Genomic DNA, 19623 nt, shown 5'->3' with positions numbered 1-19623 from the left:
GTTGGCTCTCCAGAATTACCACTAGTGCTGTGTTATCTACAGACTCCACTGGCATGAAGATGATCTCCTGTTGTTCACTATATTGCTGAAGGACTACTGGTCTTGGTGGAAGTAGGCGTGATGGACCTGAAAAATAAATATGAACAGTCAGTAATCATACTTGGATAAAAGTAAATGCACTGTCCATAATAATTTTGTCATCCTAACATTGCATGTGTTATACATATTCATGCTTGTGCACAGGTGCTTCAGTACTGACTCAATTAAGTTTTTTTACAATCCACAATACATGCATGTTTTTTAAGGAAATTGTGGATGAAAATATTGCATTAAGTATGTTGGTTACATATGAGTGTCTTTTTATATTTTGCTTAGATTTTTTTTAAATACATTACTAATATGATTTCTCTAACGTCCTAGAGGATGCTGGGGACTCCGTAAGGACCATGGGGATAGACGGGCTCCGCAGGAGACATGGGCACTTTAAGAAAGACTTTGACTCTGGGTGTGCACTGGCTCCTCCCTCTATGCCCCTCCTCCAGACCTCAGTTTGATACTGTGCCCAGTGGAGACTGGGTGCATTTCAGGAGCTCTCCTGAGTTTCCTGTAAAGAAAGCATTTTAGGGCCTAATTCTGAGTTGATCGCTGCTTCAAGTTTGTTAGCAATTGGGCAAAACCATGTGCACTGAACGGGGGGCAGATATAACATGTGCAGAGAGAAATAGATTTGGGTGTGGTGTGTTCAATCTGCAATCTAAATTGCAGTGTAAAAATAAAGCAGCCAGTATTTACCCTACACAGAAACAAAATAACCCACCCAAATCTAACTCTCTCTGCAAATGTTATATCTGCCCCCCCTACCCCTGCAGTGCACATGGTTTTGCCCAACTGCTAAAAAATTTCCTGCTGCGATCAACTTGGAATTACCCCCCTAGTTAGGTTTTTTATGTTCAGGGAGCCTGCTGGCAACAGACACCCTGCATCGAGGGACTGAGGAGAGAGAAACAGACCCACTTCTCTGAGTTTCTGGGCTCTGTTTCTTAGGCTACTGGACACCATTAGCTCCAGAGGGATCGGAACGCAGGTCTCACCCTAGCCGTCCGTCCCAGAGCCGCGCCGCCGTCCTCCTCGCAGAGCTGGAAGATAGAAGCCGGGTGAGTATTGAGGAAAAGACATCAGAGGCGGCAGAAGACACTTTGATCTTCATAGAGGTAACACACAGCACTGCAGCTGTGCGCCATTGCTCCCATTCACCTCACACACCTCGGTCACTGTAAGGGTGCAGGGCGCAGGGGGGGCGCCCTGGGCAGCAATATAAACCTCTCCTGTGGCATATGTATATATATATATATACATGTACAGCTGGGCACATGTATATAAAGAGCCCCCGCCATGTTATTGAGAAATTTGAGCAGGACAGAAGCCCGCCGCCGAGGGGGCGGGGCGTCTCCCTCAGCACTCACCAGCGCCATTTTTCTCCACAGCACCGCTGAGAGGAAGCTCCCCGGACTCTCCCCTGCTTAACACACAGTGAAAGAAGGGTTTTAAAGTAGAGGGGGTGCACATAATGGGCGCATATACATAACAAAAGCGCTACTGGGTAAACATACTGTGTTTTTTCCTGGGTCATATAGCGCTGGGGTGTGTGCTGGCATACTCTCTCTCTGTCTCTCCAAAGGGCCTGGTGGGGAACCTGTCTTCAGAAAAGAGCATCCCTGTGTGTGTGTGGTGTGTCGGTACGCGTGTGTCAACATGTCTGAGATTGAAGGCTCACCTAAGGAGGAGGGGGAGTATATGAATGTTAGATCTCCGTCAGCAGTGCCGACACCTGACTGGATGGATATGTGGAATGTTTTAAGTGCTAATGTTAATTTATTGCACAAAAGATTAGACAAAGCTGAAGCTGGGGTACAGTCAGGGAGTCAACCCATGCCTGTCCCAATGTCGCCTGGACCTTCAGGGTCTCAGAAGCGCCCACTATCCCAAATAGTTGACACAGATACCGACACAGATTCAGACTCCAGTGTCGACTACGATGATGCAAAATTACAGCCAAAGGTGGCTAAATGTATTCAAAATATGATTATCGCAATAAAAGATGTTTTGCATATCACTGAGGAACCCCCTTTCCCTGACACGAGGGTTCACATGTATAAGGGAAAGAAACCTGAGGTCACCTCTCCCTCCTCACATGAGCTGAACGAATTATGCGAAAAAGCATGGGAAACTCCAGACAAAAAACTGCAGATTCCCAAAAGGATTCTAATAGCGTATCCTTTCCCGTCGCAGGACAGAATCCGGTGGGAATCCTCCCCTAGGGTAGACAAAGCTTTGATGCGCTTATCAAAAAAGATAGCGCTTCCATCCCAAGATATGGCTACCCTGATGGATCCTGCTGACCGCAAGCAGGAGGTTACCTTGAAGTCCATTTACACACATTCTGGTACGTTACTCAGACCGGCTATTGCGTCGGCCTGGGTTTGTAGTGCTGTAGCAGCATGGACAGATTCCTTATCAGCGGATATTGAGACCCTTGATAAGGATACCATTTTAATGACCCTAGGGCATAGAAAAGATGCTGTCTTATATATGAGGGATGCTCAAAGAGACATTAGTTTACTGGGTTCCAGGATAAACGCTATGTCTATTTCTGCTAGGCGTGTCTTATGGACCCGACAGTGGTCAGGTGATGCCGACTCCAAGAGACATATGGAGTTGTTGCCTTACAAGGGTGAGGAATTGTTTGGTGAGGGCCTCTCGGACCTCGTCTCCACGGCTACGGCAGGTAAATCAAATTTTTTGCCATATATTCCCTCACAATCTAAGAAAGCGCCTCATTATCAAATGCAGTCCTTTCGTTCCAATAAAAACAAGAGAGTACGTGGATCGTCCTTTCTTGCCAGAGGTAAGGGCAGAGGGAAAAAGCTGCACAACACAGCTAGTTCCCAGGAACAGAAGTCCTCCCCGGCCTCTGCAAAATCCACCGCATGACGCTGGGGCTCCCCTGAGGGAGTCCGCTCCAGTGGGGGCACGTCTTCAACTGTTCAGCCACATCTGGGTTCACTCACAGGTGGATCCCTGGGCAATAGAAATTGTTTCCCAGGGATACAAGCTGGAATTCGAAGAGGTGCCTTGTCTTCAACAAGAGGTGGTAGAGGTTCCCCTGCTTCAAAGAGGGAAGGGGTACTACTCAACTCTGTTTGTGGTCCCGAAACCGGACGGTTCGGTCAGACCCATTTTGAATTTAAAATCCCTGAACCTTTACTTAAAACGGTTCAAGTTCAAGATGGAGTCGCTCAGAGTGGTCATCGCCAGCCTGGAAGGGGGAGATTTTATGGTATCTCTGGACATAAAGGATGCATACCTGCATGTTCCCATATATCCTCCTCATCAGGCGTACCTGAGATTTGCGGTACAGGATTGTCATTACCAGTTGCCGTTTGGGCTTTCCACGGCCCCGAGAATTTTCACCAAGGTAATGGCGGAAATGATGGTGCTCCTGCGCAAACAGGGTGTCACAATTATCCCGTACTTGGACGATCTCCTCATAAAAGCGAGATCACGGGAGAAGTTGCTGAACAGCGTATCACTTTCACTGAATGTGTTACAGCGACACGGCTGGATTATCAATATTCCAAAGTCGCAGCTGAATCCTACAACTCGTCTGCCCTTCTTGGGCATGATTCTGGACACAGACCAGAAGAGGGTTTTTCTTCCGACAGAAAAAACGCAGGAACTCATGACTCTAGTCATGAACCTGTTGAAGCCAAAACAAGTGTCAATACGTCATTGCACTCAAGTCCTGGGAAAAATGGTGGCGACATACAAAGCCATTCCCTACAGCAGATTCCATGCAAGGACCTTCCAATGGGACCTATTGGACAAATGGTCCGGGTCACATCTGCAAATGCATCAGCGGATCACCCTGTCCCCCAGGGTCAGAGTATCTCTCCTGTGGTGGCTGAAAAGTGCTCACCTTCTAGAGGGCCGCAGGTTCGGCTTTCAGGACTGGATCCTGGTGACCACGGACGCGAGCCTCCGAGGTTGGGGAGCAGTCACACAGGGAAGAAATTTCCAAGGCCTTTGTCAAGTCAAGAGACTTGTCTTCACATCAACATCCTGGAACTAAGGGCCATATACAACGCCCTACGTCAAGCGGAGATCTTAATTCGCGATCGACCAGTTCTGATCCAGTCAGACAACGTCACCGCAGTAGCTCATGTAAACCGCCAAGGCGGCACAAGGAGCAGAGTGGCAATGGCGGAAGCCACCAGAATTCTTCGCTGGGCGAAGAATCATGTAAGCGCTCTGTCAGCAGTGTTCATTCCGGGAGTGGACAACTGGGAAGCAGACTTCCTCAGCAGACACGACCTGCATCCGGGAGAGTGGGGACTTCATCAAGAAGTCTTCGCTCAGATTGCAAGTCGGTGGGGACTGTCCCAAATAGACATGATGGCGTCCCGTCTCAACAAAAAGCTACAAAGGTATTGCGCCAGGTGAAGAGACCCTCAGGCGGTAGCTGTGGACACCCTAGTGACACCGTGGGTGTTCCAGTCGGTCTATGTGTTTCCTCCTCTTCCTCTCATACCCAAGGTGTTGAGGATAATAAGAAAAAGAGGAGTGAGAACAATACTCATTGTTCCGGATTGGCCACGAAGGACCTGGTATCCGGATCTGCAGGAAATGCTCACAGAAGATCCGTGGCCTCTTCCTCTAAGGCAGGACCTGTTACAACAAGGTCCCTGTCTGTTCCAAGACTTACCGCAGCTGCGTTTGACGGCATGGCGGTTGAATGCTGGATCCTAGCGGAAAAAGGTATTCCGGATGAGGTTATTCCTACACTAATAAAGGCTAGGAAGGAAGTGACATCTAAACATTATCACCGAATATGGTGAAAATATGTTTCTTGGTGTGAGGCCAGGAATGCTCCTACGGAAGAATTCCATCTAGGCCATTTTCTTCACTTCTTACAAACTGGAGTGAATTTGGGCCTAAAATTAGGCTCCATTAAAGTTCAGATTTCGGCCTTGTCCATTTTCTTTCAAAAGGAATTGGCCTCTTTACCTGAAGTACAGACTTTTGTGAAGGGAGTACTGCATATTCAGCCTCCTTTTGTACCTCCGGTGGCACCTTGGGACCTTAACGTGGTGTTAAATTTCCTTAAGTCACATTGGTTTGAACCACTTAAAACAGTGGAGTTGAAATATCTCACTTGGAAGGTGGTCATGTTGTTAGCCTTGGCTTCGGCTAGGCGAGTTTCGGAATTGGCGGCTTTATCACATAAAAGCCCCTATCTGGTTTTCCATATGGATAGAGCGGAATTGCGGACCCGTCCTCAATTCCTACCTAAGGTGGTCTCATCCTTTCATATGAACCAACCTATTGTCGTGCCTGTGGCTACACGTGACTTGGAGGATTCCGAGTCCCTGGATGTGGTCAGGGCTTTGAAAATTTACGTGGCCAGAACGGCTAGGATCAGAAAAACAGAAGCACTGTTTGTACTGTATGCAGCCAACAAGGTTGGCGGCCCTGCTTCAAAGCAGACTATTGCTAGCTGGATCTGTAACACAATTCAGCAGGCGCATTCTACGGCAGGATTGCCGATACCGAAATCGGTTAAGGCCCATTCCACTAGGAAGGTGAGCTCGTCTTGGGCGGCTGCCCGAGGGTTCTCAGCATTACAGCTGTGCCGAGCTGCTACTTGGTCGGGGTCAAACACCTTTGCAAAGTTCTATAAGTTTGATACCCTGGCTGAGGGGGACCTCCTGTTTGCTCAATCGGTGCTGCAGAGTCATCCGCACTCTCCTGCCCGTTTGGGAGCTTTGGTATAATCCCCATGGTCCTTACGGAGTCCCCAGCATCCTCTAGGACATTAGAGAAAATAAGATTTTAAACCTACCAGTAAATCTTTTTCTCGTAGTCCGTATAGGATGCTGGGCGCCCGTCCCAAGTGCGGACTACTTCTGCAAGACTTGTATATAGTTATTGCTTACATAAGGGTTATGTTATAGTTTCATCGGTTTTGGACCGATGATATGTTGTTTTTTCATACTGTTAACTAGATAGTATATCACAAGTTATACGGTGTGATTGGTGTGGCTGGTATGAATCTTGCCCTTGTATTAACAAAAATGAATCTTGCCCTTGGATTAACAAAAATCCTTTCCTCGTACTGTCCGTCTCCTCTAGACACAGTTTCTCTAACTGAGGTCTGGAGGAGGGGCATAGAGGGAGGAGCCAGTGCACACCCAGAGTCAAAGTCTTTCTTAAAGGGCCCATGTCTCCTGTGGAGCCCGTCTATCCCCATGGTCCTTACGGAGTCCCCAGCATCCTCTATGGGCTACGAGAAAAAGATTTACCGGTAGGTTTAAAATCTTATTTTATGCAACATTACATGGTTTAATGGGTATGTGGCTAAATTACACAATGATAATGTAATTAATATTACGAGACAATAAAGATGCTGTGGCCTGCTGACCCAAGAGGTTTTATTTATTTTTTGTAGATTTGTTTAGGTCTCACCAGCTTTCTCCTCTTCCACATGTAGAAGTGTCCTTTTGCCAGGAGCATTTTTCCTCAGTTGTGCAGCTGAACAAAGAACTATATATACCATAGTTTCAGTGGCCTATTTTGGTTTAATGGATCTGCATCACACTTATACTGTTTAATGGATTTTGTTACATTGTACACATTTGCAAATGCTAGTTACTGTGCTTGGGTACCTTACAATCATATTGATATGTTTATTACATTTAGTGGTATTTACTCAGAAACAGTTTTCTAAACTGCGAAATGGCTATAACACTGGGGCGGGTAATAATCAGTACTCAAGCTGCTGTAGAACTACACATCCCAGCATGCCTTGAAACAGTGTTGCAATTTGACCAGGGTCAAACTGTGTCAGGGCATGCTGGGATGTGTTGTTCTACAGCAGTAGGAGTGCTGCTTATTGGCCACCCCTAGTCTAACACTAACTACAAACTGAATTGTGTTCTTACAGATAATAAAAGGTTAAAAATGGTTTGGTTACTCACCAGAATGGTGTTGGACTGAAGGACAGTCTGTGCCCTCCATGTGGGTTCCCAGGAAGATTTCTGGTTGTATTATCTGTTTTAGCTCCTCCTCATATGCAGTATAGTCGATTGGTACTGCACGGTTACCCCTTGTCCTGCACGACTCCTTCTGCTGGTCTGCCTTCTTGACCTTCAAGATGTGATTCACATCATTGAAGCAATTTTTAATGTTGGTCACACAGTAGTGGAAGAAACACACTACATTAACTGCATCTGTGATGCCTTGCCACATCGTCTTCTTCTGGACACAGGAGTATGGTGAGCCTACTCTCCAAGGAGGTGAACAAACACTGGCACCATTGCATTTTCCAGTGTGCAGTTCTCCTCATACAAAAAAATGCACATTCCTGCCAGTGCACGTCTTCCCAGAGAGTGGACCATCAGACTCTTCATCATCAGCGTCGTCCTCCTGTGTGTCCTACTTCTCCTCTTGCATCTCCTGTTCCACAGTACCTTCATCCTCCTGCCTCTAGTCTTCACTAATTCACAGTCTGAATGACATGAATGAACTAAAAAAAACCTCCAAACACACTCTCTCTCAGTATCACAGCTGCTACTTCTTCCTAGCCTTCTTCACAAACCTATCAAAGGCCGAACACGGACTTAAGTCTTACAGATGGGGCTACACTCATTTAGTGTGGCTCCATCGCAAACATGCACTCCTGGCAGGACTAGGCAGTCCGGCACCTAGCCCCACTACGGGAGTGCACAGAGATATTCCCATTGTAGTGAATGGGGCGTGTGGGCACCTGGACGCTGTGATGGGCGTGCCTAGTCGAGCGTGCCCAGGCACAGACGGAGCCACAATTAGCGTGGCTCCATCTGTATGTAGGGGCTGTGAAGTACAACTCAGGTGACTTTTGGGTGCCAAGAGGTGACTTTCTTTAAAACTGTGCATCTCGCATTATGAAACTCGCATTTTGGTTGGTCAGATTCTCCCATGCTTCCCAGTGTGAATTTTTTTGAGGCGTAACATGAGAGTTACCATGGACCCAGAAAACTCACACCATTACATATGTGAGTTAAAGGACAAACTTGAACCTAAATATTGTGCAAGTAGGTGCAAGTTTTATCCCACAAATAAACTCGCACTCTATTACATTTAGCCCTAATTGTTGTTTGCTAACATTTTTTAGGTGATTTAATCATCAAGGTTGAACAATATATTGTATTTTAGCTAACTCTCTTTACACTTTTAATTTATTGTCCTTATAGGTCTTGATGTACCTCAGATAAGACAGCTTTTCTCCATTCCACTTGCGAATGACCGATCCAAGCTTGGCACCATATTTAAATTCTGTTATTCTTCCAATTCCCAAATATTCATTGTATGAAATGGCTTCGCCTCCGAGATCAATGACCTTAAAATAATATAAATTTGAAAAACAATTAAAATGACTAAACCATACTTTCACAGGTCAAAATCATATTATTATCAATAGAATTACTGTCATTTTTTTGGACACAAAAAGCACCAGTGTGTAATAATACATTGACTAAGCAGATTATACAATTGTAGGTATAAAAATGAATATATATAAACAAGGGTAGCAAATGAAAGATTAATAAATGAATAAATAAAAAAATTACGAATACAATTTTATTTTATTCCAGTAATACTTGTTATCAATTTTATTTAAAAAAAAATGTAAACTTGTCTTATTCCATCATAATTTGTATGGTTTTACTCTTGTCTTTTTTATAGGGTATATTTATAGCTAGGCTTAAAACAAAGATTTTATGTTTTATGTTTATATTTAAGCTCCTCTCTTCGAAAAGTATATCTGCTGTAATGTGTAAATTTGTTTTAAACGCATACAGAAAAATATGCTGTAAACATAAACTGAATGCTTGCCAAGCATTAGTTTGCCAGTAATTACTGAAACCCTTCTATGAATATACACAAGATGTAGTAATTCTGTATCTGTAATATATTATTTTTATTAATGTTTAACAAAAATCACCACTAGTGTTAAACATATCAGAACAAATGCATTCTGCTTCAGACACACCTTTTTCACAATCAAAATGAACATGTATGGCTAAAAAAAAATATACAAAACAACAACAACAAAAAACCCAAAAAACAATACAGTTTTCAAGTTTTCCAAAATCTGCTTTTTTGAGTATTTTCTTAAAGTATTTTTTATTTCTTTGACATGTTTGGCCAATTGTCTTTTTGTGTTAAAGCTCTGCAGCACTTGGCTTAAGAGAATGGCTCAATATTAGTTATAACTCTGTTTTTTTGGACTGTGTACATTGGTGTTTTATGAGATATGTATTTAAACTTGGTTCACTGTAAACTTTTCACACTATTTGCGTATAAATTACCATAAATCGAAAATATTTTTTTCAAATCTATTGCACATACAGTAGCTATTCACATATAGCTATCAAAGAGGATTTAGTATTTTTAAATAAATCTAAATTTCTAAATAAATCATTGACATACGTCATCATACAAAATTCTGATTCTCAAAATTGTATTAAATGGGAGTTGATGTTATTTAATTCCCTACCAGTATTAAAAAATTAAGATAATAATGCTGTATGAAATTTATGAATTATACTTAAAATTAAGTTAATAACAGTACCAAGACAATGGTTACATCTGCAAGTTTCTTGCAATCAATAGCCTATCATTCTTGAACAAGGGCAATACTGTCAATACGGAATATTTTGTATAAATTCTTATATGTAAGATCACCTCTTGGAAGATGAAAGGTCTGGTTCCACCAGCGAACCATCTTGTATTCAGGTTTTGCACTCTGTCTGTGATTATTTTAAGATCCCCAGGCCACATGTGTTTAGCAGCATCAATTCTGAATCCTGCCAGTCCAATGCTGATAAGACTGTTCAAATAATCCACAGTCTTCCCTCGGACATATTCATTTTCAAGAGCAAGGTCCAGAAGACCAACAAGACGGCAATCTCTTACCTATAGGATAAAATGCAACTTAAAATAGTGTTTTGTTGGATATTCTTGAATATGTACACATTACATCTGGTAAAATATACAACTACTGGTTTTGCGTACAACTCTGAGTCAGGTCCTATGTAAGTTTTTTTGTAAGTTTTTTTTTACTTCAGTGAGATAAGAAGAATATATCAATACTGTGCTGAACATGGGAAGTAAAGATGTCTTTAATATTTCTGGAGGTTGTGTTTGATATGCAGTGATGCATTCAAAAACCTGGGGGTTGGAATCTAGGAGGTTCAGCAGACCAACACTGGACTCCCGACATCCAACATTTTAACAGCGGTCGGAATCTCAACACGCCAACCCCCCAAGATCCCCCCATCCCGGAATTCCCACTAGGCAAGCGTATACCCGCAGTTGGGAAGTCACTGTCGATATGCAATATCAATTGATGGCATTGCTTATAGGAGTCTATGGGCTTCTTTTCACAAAAAGACAACTGACTTGTGCATATGCAAGCTGAAGAACACACATGCACATTTGGACTTCCCAAAAGACTTTTTATCCCCAGAACAGCTCTACATCGGAGGATGCAAATAACAAAATATCCCATGCCTTAGCTAAAATAGTAAAAAATGGCAAATCTTAAACCAGCTTTGGAATATCATTTTACACACATAATATCATGCGCTATTTCAAAAATAAACATTTACAATTGTAAGTAAGGGTCACAATGCTTTTTATTGAATTATAAATATTTACTATGCTTGTCCTGAAGTGTTAATATTCCGATAAGTGGACAGACAATATGTTAAAATGAACAAATTGTGTTTAAAATGAATTGTAAAATATATTCACTGGTGGTTCCTGGGGTGAAGTGCTTCTATACTTGAAGCATACTGTATGTTATCAGTGCAAATAATCCCATACTTGGCTACTCTCTCTGTGGGGGATGCACGGATTTTGGGGTAGTCTCCCGCACCCCTGGAAGAATGGGCATCCCTCCTACGTTCTGCCCGGGTCGGTCAGGATGCCGGCGTTCAGAATACCCGATATTGAAAATCCCGACAGGGAAAGGTAAGTATACTTACCTTCCCCCAATGACCCCCTAATCCTCCCTTCCAGCAGCCTAAACCTAACCCTCCCCCCTCTGCAGCCTAACCCTCCTCGGTGGTGCCTAATCCTAACTCCACCTCCTCGCAGCCTAAACCTAACTCTCCCCCTCCTGCAGCCTAAACCTAACCCCCCCTCCCCACAGGCTAAACCTAACCCCCCTCCCTGTAGCCTAACCCTAACCCACCCCCCACAGCCTAAACCTCTCTGCACAACCCCCCAGCATGGCTTACTTCTCAGTTGGGCTGGCAATGCTTGTTCAGGATTCTGGCAGTCAGGATTCCGTCGCCGGGATTGTGACCCTAGTTGGGATGTCATGCCAGTATTCCGAGTAGAATCGGGATTCCTGACTGCCAGGATCCTAACTGGTTCCCTTCTGCCCACTTCCTAAACTGAAGTGGTCAAAATGAGGAGGAGAGCCATAAGAGGAATGTGCGGTCCACGAGGAGGGATTATCGGCCTAGTAATGCTAATTCTATGTTAATTGTGTAATTTAGGCTCTGCCCCCTATTGAAATATGCATGATTTGCGACACTTTGCAGTGAGTGGGTGGGGCCTAATGACATGAGAGCTCCGGCCATGCCCCTATCACAGCCCACCTGCTTGTCCTTCAAGGGCTTCTCCCTCAGAGGACAATTTAAAAGTATGGAATTTAAAAGTATGGAATATCAGAAGATTAAAATAGCAAACACTTGCAAACTCTTGAATGGATATTAGGATGCTGACCCATAGTTTAGGATTGGCTGGGTCCCTCTGTCTGGGGTCCTATGTTTTTGGCTGGTATACAGAGGTACAAGAACTGAGTATTCACTGTGAGTTATGCAGTAACATCAGAGGCGCCATAAGGGGGGACTGGTGGGACTGTTGTCCTAGGCCCAAACAGAGAGGGCAGCTGTGGACTGTCATGGATGTGTTTGTCCATGGAACTGGATAAGGGTTTTTTGCTGGATTAAAGTCTGAGAGGATCAGACAGAAACTTGGAGATCTATTGTAGGACTTTCGTATGAGAGAGTTGAAGATGGAGATTTGAGGAATGAGGAGAAAATGGAACTGTGAATGATGTACACAGACGATGTACATAGCATATATTTATCCAATGTTCAATATACTGTATATAAAAATTTACATTAAAAACAGCGACACCGCTGGCTATGTATAATGCTGCATTTTTGGATACAGAACTCAGATCTGCTCCTGCAAGCACTATCATATTTTGCATAGCAGCTCTATCATAAGACACAGCTGCTGTGCAAAAGCATCCTTCTCTAATTCAGGCCCCAAGATGCACATTTTGAGAAATAGTTGCTGGCACGATGCTTGACTCGGCTAAGTCACAAAGTCCTTGCAAAGCAAACAAGGGATATTTGCCATGATATGAACAAAGGTGTATTCAACACATAAATAGACAGTATAATAGGATTGAAGATCAATGATCAGGCAGAATTTCTGTGATTAAAGCAGCAATAAATTGAAAGGCAAAACAAGCTTCATTTTGTTTTTTTATGTTATTGCAGCTTTAAATCTACAGCCTCAATAGCTGAGATCACGCAGTTTCATGGATCTTGCAATCTATTACTTATATCCCTTTGGGTGTTTGGTGACACTGAATGACAGCTGTGGTTATTGTTATTATTTACTCATTTAAATGTGTGTGTATGGCCACGCATAACACAGCAACATGAAGGGTCATTCCGACCCGTTCGCACGCTGCTTTTTTTGGCAGCCGTGCGAACGGGTTCGAACTGCGCATTCACGCGGGTGCCAATGCGCAGGTGCGTTGTTGCCCGGTGACGGCCGTCGCAGGGAAGCAATGAGATCAATGAGGAAAGCGTTAGCAGCGGAGAACGCTAGAAGATTGACATCAGGAAGGCGTTCCTGGGTGGAAACTGACCGTTTTCTGGGAGTGGTGAGGAAAACGCAGGCATGTCCAGGCGTTTGCAGGGCGGGTGTATGACGTCAATTCCGGTACCTGACAGGCTGAAGTGATCGCAGTGGCTGAGTAAGTTTAGAGCTACTCAGAAACTACACAAAACTTTTTTTCCCAGCTGCCCTGCACATGCCTTTGCACACTTGCTAAGCTAAGATACACTGCCCCATAGGCGGCGACTATCTGATCGCATGGGCTGCAAAAAGTTGCAGCGTGCGATCAACTCGGAATGACCCCCCCCCATGGTCTTGCACTGTGAAGGTGCAAGCTGGATTCAGCAGGAGATGAAAATAGCAAAGCTTAGAGGGTATGTTAAAGTGGATGGGTTTGGGAATCTGGGCCATGGTGGTAATGGTGGGCACTATTTCATGCATTAGGATCTGTGAGTAATGGGAGCATGGGGAGACTCAAGCACACAACAGCTTCCAGCTCTTCTACGCATATCCTAGATGGACTACCAGAAATATATTATAAATATCTAATTCAGAAATGGAAGAAAGATATACAGATAGATGTATAAATATTCACATTTTCTCACCTGATAAGGATCATTGTAGTTCTCAATTTCTCCACTACCTGTCCTGCACTTGCCATCATTAAAGTCCCAGCCAGAATATGGAACTGCAGGGAAATCTTTTGTATTAGCATTGAAATAGCTGCCACAAGCTGAATGAGTACCTGCACCACCTCCACCTCCACACATGTGGTTGATGACAACATCCGCGTAGATATAGACCTAGGAAACAGGGAGCATAAGGATAACATATGAAATAGCAGACATACACAATATATAACATTGTACACAGAGCTGGATTAAGGCTTCGGGAGACCTGGGGCACTAAAGAGCAGGTGGCCCCCATGGACTAAAATAAACTGATACATATTTATATACGTTTTAAGTAAGGGTGAGATTGTGTAATTTCTTGCTCCTTGTATTGTTTTTTTTTATGAACTTTTTGGAGTTTTTAATGTTACCTACCTGTTTTTTATGGAATAGATTACGTTATACCTTTACAAACTCAACTCTGTGGATACTGAAAGATACCTTGATGAGATTTAAAACGCCATTTGTACTGTGAGTTGGGGTACGCCTAACATATAGTACCATTAAAAGAAAGCTTGATATGCTTTAAACACACAAATCCATTGTGAGTTGGGGTACGCTCATTTGAGTCCATATTGTGGCAAAGATACCTTTACGTGGAATTACCAATCTGAGCACATTGTTAGTTCCGGTACGAAACACGCAGGATTTTTTGATACGTCAATAGTTTAGCATAGAAGATGGTGGAGGTGTATCAAGAATAACCACACAAATTCATCCCACACACATGGGTGCATTGTGAACTGTGTTAGACATACTGCACCATTGTGTTGTTGTTTTGTATTTTTTATATTGTCTGCTCCATGGGTGGACAGAATCAAGATGTATGACCATAATGAATGAAGAATCATCCACTGTAAATATATCCACACATACAAGGGAAGGTTTGGTTTTTCTGTTTTTTTATTAGGTGCTTGATGATAAAGTTTTGCTTGTTTTTGTGCTAAGTTGGGCCCAGAGTAATGTACTCTCTACTCCCCCCCCCCTTCCCCCGCCCCTACCCCTTAATCCGGCTCCGACTGCATAGCTGCTACAAAAATGCATTGGGAAGAACATTATATATTTTGGTAAGATCCATACATTTTATCCTTTCTTTCTTTAGAGTATCCTAAAGTAGATCCAAGTTGATAGAGACTGAAGGTACTGTAGCTCATACTCCGTTTGTATAACTAACTGGACATGTATTAAACTATGTACAGTATGTCTGTCTTTTTGTGCTGTTAGTGTTGTTTTTTGGCTATTGTTAGAATTCTAATTTTATTGGGTAACATACAATCATATAAATTATTTAATCTGTGAATCATTAGGGAAACAAAACAATGGACTAACTGTATAATACAAACACAATAATTATAGGTATGACTACATATGAACATAGTTAATATTTGGATAATTAGAGTTTAAAATTATTGGCATCATGTTTTAATTTTGATGATGTGAGGACTGCATTGCTGTAATGCAATTTCTAGACCTTACGGAGCAGACCATCGTTATATCACGACTGAAGCTTAAATATTACTAGAATTTATTTATTTCCACAGTAATAAATGCTTTCATTTATTTATGAAAGAAAAGGTCAATATTCATGTACTATTAAACCTGTTTGGTGCAATGAAACATTTATTTTATCTTAGTTGGCTTGATTCAGAGGTGGACACTAATCCTAGCGCTACTGTTTCTTTTTATGCAGTGCAACTCTGAATTTGTGCTAATGCAGAAGCTAATGGAATTCATACAGAGATGCCCACATACAAATAAAAAATGTCTCCATCTGCTTCATTGTATGCAGATCCATTGCAGCACTGGACAGTAGAGAAATCCTATCATTGCTCACAATGTTAATTTGAACATAGCCGCTGGTACCATTACATGTTGAAAACCAGCAACTGCGTCTTTGGGCGCAGTTGCTGATTTGAACATGCCCATGTCTGAGTAGTCATCCCCGTAACTTTCCAAGAACATCCATTCAAATTCCACTTCTCTGCATGCAAATTTATTATGTGACCACCATGGTAAGCATCAGGACATATGTGTAGTGCGACTCAGATGCATGTTCAGATTTATAATATCGGCTTATGACCGCCATCAACACTGCATCCACCTCTCAATCAAGCCTAGCATTTCAAAATTGTAATTTGGCATTGTGTTTCATCAACTATTATGTGGTGATGGTGAGTACAATAACAGATGTCAAGAAGGCTTAAACTTATAGTGACACCACTCTTTGCCTTCAATAAAAAGTAATTGTATGATATGTACTAAAAAAATATATTTTACTTATTAGCAGTTTGTGTATATTAACTGCAGTCCATGTTTACAAACTGGTTTATTTTTTTTATTACTGCACATCATGCATTACTTTATCAAGTCTTTGCTTTACTGTATCTACATTTTACATGACCTTCTCCATTAATTTGTAAAAGAAGAAGAGAGGTAGAACTGTTGTTACATTGCACATTCCTTATGATGGTAACATCAGTTACTATCTAATATATCACACTTACCCCAACATTATTGCATCTTGTCACCATGTCTTGAAGCTGCTGGTGATTACCAGAGCGGGAGCATAGATTGTTGCTGATAGGCTGATATCTTTGATACCATGGTCTCCAAGGATTGTTAAGAACAATATTCTCACTTGGTGGTGAAATCTGAAAACACATTAACAATATTACTACATTATACTACAGTATTTACTCATGCATGTTTTCATATGTGATTAAGTTAGTTGTTTAATGTGGATTTTCACTAGCATCGTAGTAAGTTCCAGTAAATCTCTTCACTGCAAAGCAACTACAATTTAGACTCAATATTTGAAAATTACTGATATTTTTTCCCTTTTTTTGTTGTTTATGAGTCGCTAATTGCTTTAATGCTCTTGGATTCACTGGAAACAATTCACTGGATTTCAACTCTGAAGCATCCCAGCCAACTTCCTGTCAGCCATTTGCAATTTCAGTGGGTGCAGCAAGCTGCAAAACACAGTTACACAACACAGTGAAAGCTAGGAAGACGGATTAGTGTACTGTATAGTTAGTTTTGTTATTTAGCAGTTTTTCCCTTGTTCCAGACAGGTAGAGAATGCAGAGATGAATCAACAGCCAGCCAGTGCGTTAAGCAATATTCAAAGCTGCCAAACACATTCTGGTTACTAAATGCAGGCACTGTGATCCATTACAGTATATAAGGATATATGAGGGTACCGTGGCAAATGGGGGTACTGTGATAACTAAGGGCACGGTGGCACTTTCCTGTGGTATAGGGGCTCTCTGTGTCATTTTACTGTGGTATGTGGGCACCATGTGGTATTATTCTGTGATAAAGGGGCAATATATGGTATTATTCTGTGATAAGTGGAGGCACTATGTGGCATTTTGTGTGTTCAATGGCAGCACTATGTAGCATTATTAAAAATATGACCCCTTGCTTGCTGCACAACTCTGATATAGATATATATTAGAGATGAGCGGGTTCGGTTCTCTGAGAACTGAACCTCCCCGAAATTCACGCTCCGAGCTGGTATCCGAGCCTGGCTCGGGACTTCCCACCGTACTCTGAAACCAGAACAAGGCAAAATGTCATTATCCTGCAGTCGGATTCTCGTGGGTTTTGGATTCCATATAAACAACATCGCCTCCATTTTCACTCCGGACTTGGAGAGTGAGGGAGACAGACCTCTGTCTCTCTGTGTTTGTTATGGCATCGGGTGAGGTTAGTGTGTGCTCTGTAGGGGTGCTGCTGCAGTCACCGTGGTGAACATGTGTTGTGTTAGGGGTGCTGTCCTGGCTGTCACTGGTATTTCATGTGCTGTTACGGCTGGTTGCTGCAGCTGTACATGGGTGTTGCTGTCACTGTGTTGTACAGGGGGCAGGGGCACTGTCCTCCTCCTGTATGCTGTAAAATATAGGGGTGCTGCTGGCCCTTTATGTTGTAAAAATTCAGGGGTGCAGTTGCTAAAAATTAAAAGCACACTGCTCCTTTATGCTGTATAGGGGTTCTGATGTTAAAATAACATTACACTGGCCCTGTATGTGACTGTTCTTACTAACAGAAATGTATATCCCAACTTGTTATATACTGCTATCTTGATTGTATTGTGAAGTGACGCATGAATAAATAAATATTTGAAAAAAAATTAAAAGCACACTGCTCCTTTATGCTGTAAAATATAGGGGTGCTGCTGTTAAAATAACATTACACTGGCACTGTATGCTATAAAAATTCAGGTGTGCAGTTGTTAAAGCACACTGCTCCTGTATGCTGTAAAATATAGGGGTGCTGCTGTTAAAATAACATTACACTGGCCCTGTATGTTGTAAAAATTCAGAGGTGCAGTTGTTAAAAATTAAAAGCAAGACTTCCAGTGGTCGTGCCAACTGGTATGGCTGCTTTTTAACATAGCTCCTCAGACGACAGAGACAATCTCCATCCATCCTCCAGTTTTAGCCATCCTAATGGGGTGAGATACAGGTATATGCCCCTGAGTTGTTAACCATGTAGGCTACTTGGAGTTATCTTTATTTCAGAGGAGAACCTAAGTTAACTCCGAAGTCTGGCCATCAGAAGAGATGGCATATATGACCGCCAACGTGGTGTTTGGCACAACGTGGTGTTTGGAGATCTACAGGACTCTCCTGGTAGGTTGGAGCTGATAATTAACTGCACAGAGAGGACTGGGAAGGTTCATTTGGGTTCCTGACACCTTTTTACGCCACATGGTGATGGAATACTTACCGGTTAGGGGCTTGCCTAGTAGCGGAGGTTCGCTGGCGCAAAGGCTGAGGTACACATTTGCCTGTCACTGATGATTGTGGGAGAAGACATTCACCTGTGTCGGGCTGCGCCCTGCGGTCCTGCAGCGAGTGAAAGGGGAAGACCGGCTCTCCTCGGCAGCTGCTAGCCACTGCCTTTGCCCCTCATGGTCATTTCGCCTGCTGCGATACCGCTGGTACTGCTTGGAGGGGGCCTGTGGGAACATTGAGGCCACTGTAGGGGGTAATTACACTACCTGTTTTGCCCCACACTCTTGCCTGTGACCCGGCGGTGACTCGGCAATGGGAGTCTGTGTATGCCCGGCAATTGCCCGATGCGGCCGCGACGCTGCCCTGCGAATGACTGCTGAGGTCTAGTGGCGGTGGCTGGATGAACTGCCGCTGGTGCCTGGGAACTGCCGGCTGGAGAGGCTACCTTATAATCTTGACCCCTCACGATTGGGGACACAGATGCTGTAAAACTCTGCTAGCCTGTGTTAGCTGCTGACTAAAGCCCCGGCTACTGAGACTTGTGAGTTGATCCCTCATTAAGGGAACACCAATGCTGAACATAACACCTATTGGCCCTTACCTTCACCCTGTCCTTATTAAGAAACACAATAGTGGTTGAAAGTGGCCAGGAAGTAAGGGGTTACTGGAACTCGGTGCGCTCCTTGCTGTGAAAGTGCTCTTAAAGAACCCCCTTGGAACTTCACCCATGTCTTGGCTCAGATGACGGTCATACCCTCCCCATCCCTGCTAATGTTTTTCTGTGCCATATACTCTCTATATCGGCTCCTTTATATTAAAGGTGGGAACACATTTTGGCTTGATTCTTCATCCTGCACCATATTTCCATTCCTCCCCATTTCTACTTATTCCTCCTAAGCACAGGCTCATAGCATTTACATTACAGTTTGGGATAAATTCCCTCCAATAAGACTGCTTTACAAATATAATTGGACATTTTGACTAGAGATGTGCACCGGACATTTTTCGGGTTTTGTGTTTTGGTTTTGGATTCGGTTCCGCGGCCGTGCTTTAGATTCGGACGCGTTTTGGCAAAACCTCCCTGAATTTTTTTTGTCAGATTCGGGTGTGTTTTGGATTCGGGTGTCTTTTTTTCAAAAACCCCTCAAAAACAGCTTAAATCATAGAATTTGGGGGTAATTTTGATCCTATAGTATTATTAACCTCAATAACCACAGTTTCCACTCATTTCCAGTCTATCCTGA

At 43.0% G+C, this 19623-nt stretch overlaps 1 protein-coding gene across 1 annotated transcript in view; it reads right to left on the bottom strand.

Moving 5' to 3' along the window:
• The window catches only part of LOC134956898 (pancreatic alpha-amylase-like), a 126945-nt gene that overhangs the window by 32004 nt on the left and 75318 nt on the right, over positions 1 to 19623 (bottom strand). The window contains exons 2-5 of the mRNA XM_063938769.1: positions 16142 to 16288; positions 13572 to 13769; positions 9781 to 10011; positions 8301 to 8434 (exon numbers count right to left, since the gene is read on the bottom strand). Of these exons, the coding sequence (XP_063794839.1) occupies positions 8301 to 8434; positions 9781 to 10011; positions 13572 to 13769; positions 16142 to 16288 (710 nt within the window). The remainder of the gene's footprint in view (positions 1 to 8300; positions 8435 to 9780; positions 10012 to 13571; positions 13770 to 16141; positions 16289 to 19623) is intronic.

Source organism: Pseudophryne corroboree, chromosome 9, assembly GCF_028390025.1.
Source record: "Pseudophryne corroboree isolate aPseCor3 chromosome 9, aPseCor3.hap2, whole genome shotgun sequence".
Classification (NCBI taxonomy): domain Eukaryota; kingdom Metazoa; phylum Chordata; class Amphibia; order Anura; family Myobatrachidae; genus Pseudophryne; species Pseudophryne corroboree.
The sequence above is the reverse complement of the archived record's forward strand: the minus strand, read 5'-3'. Positions and strand labels throughout refer to the sequence as shown.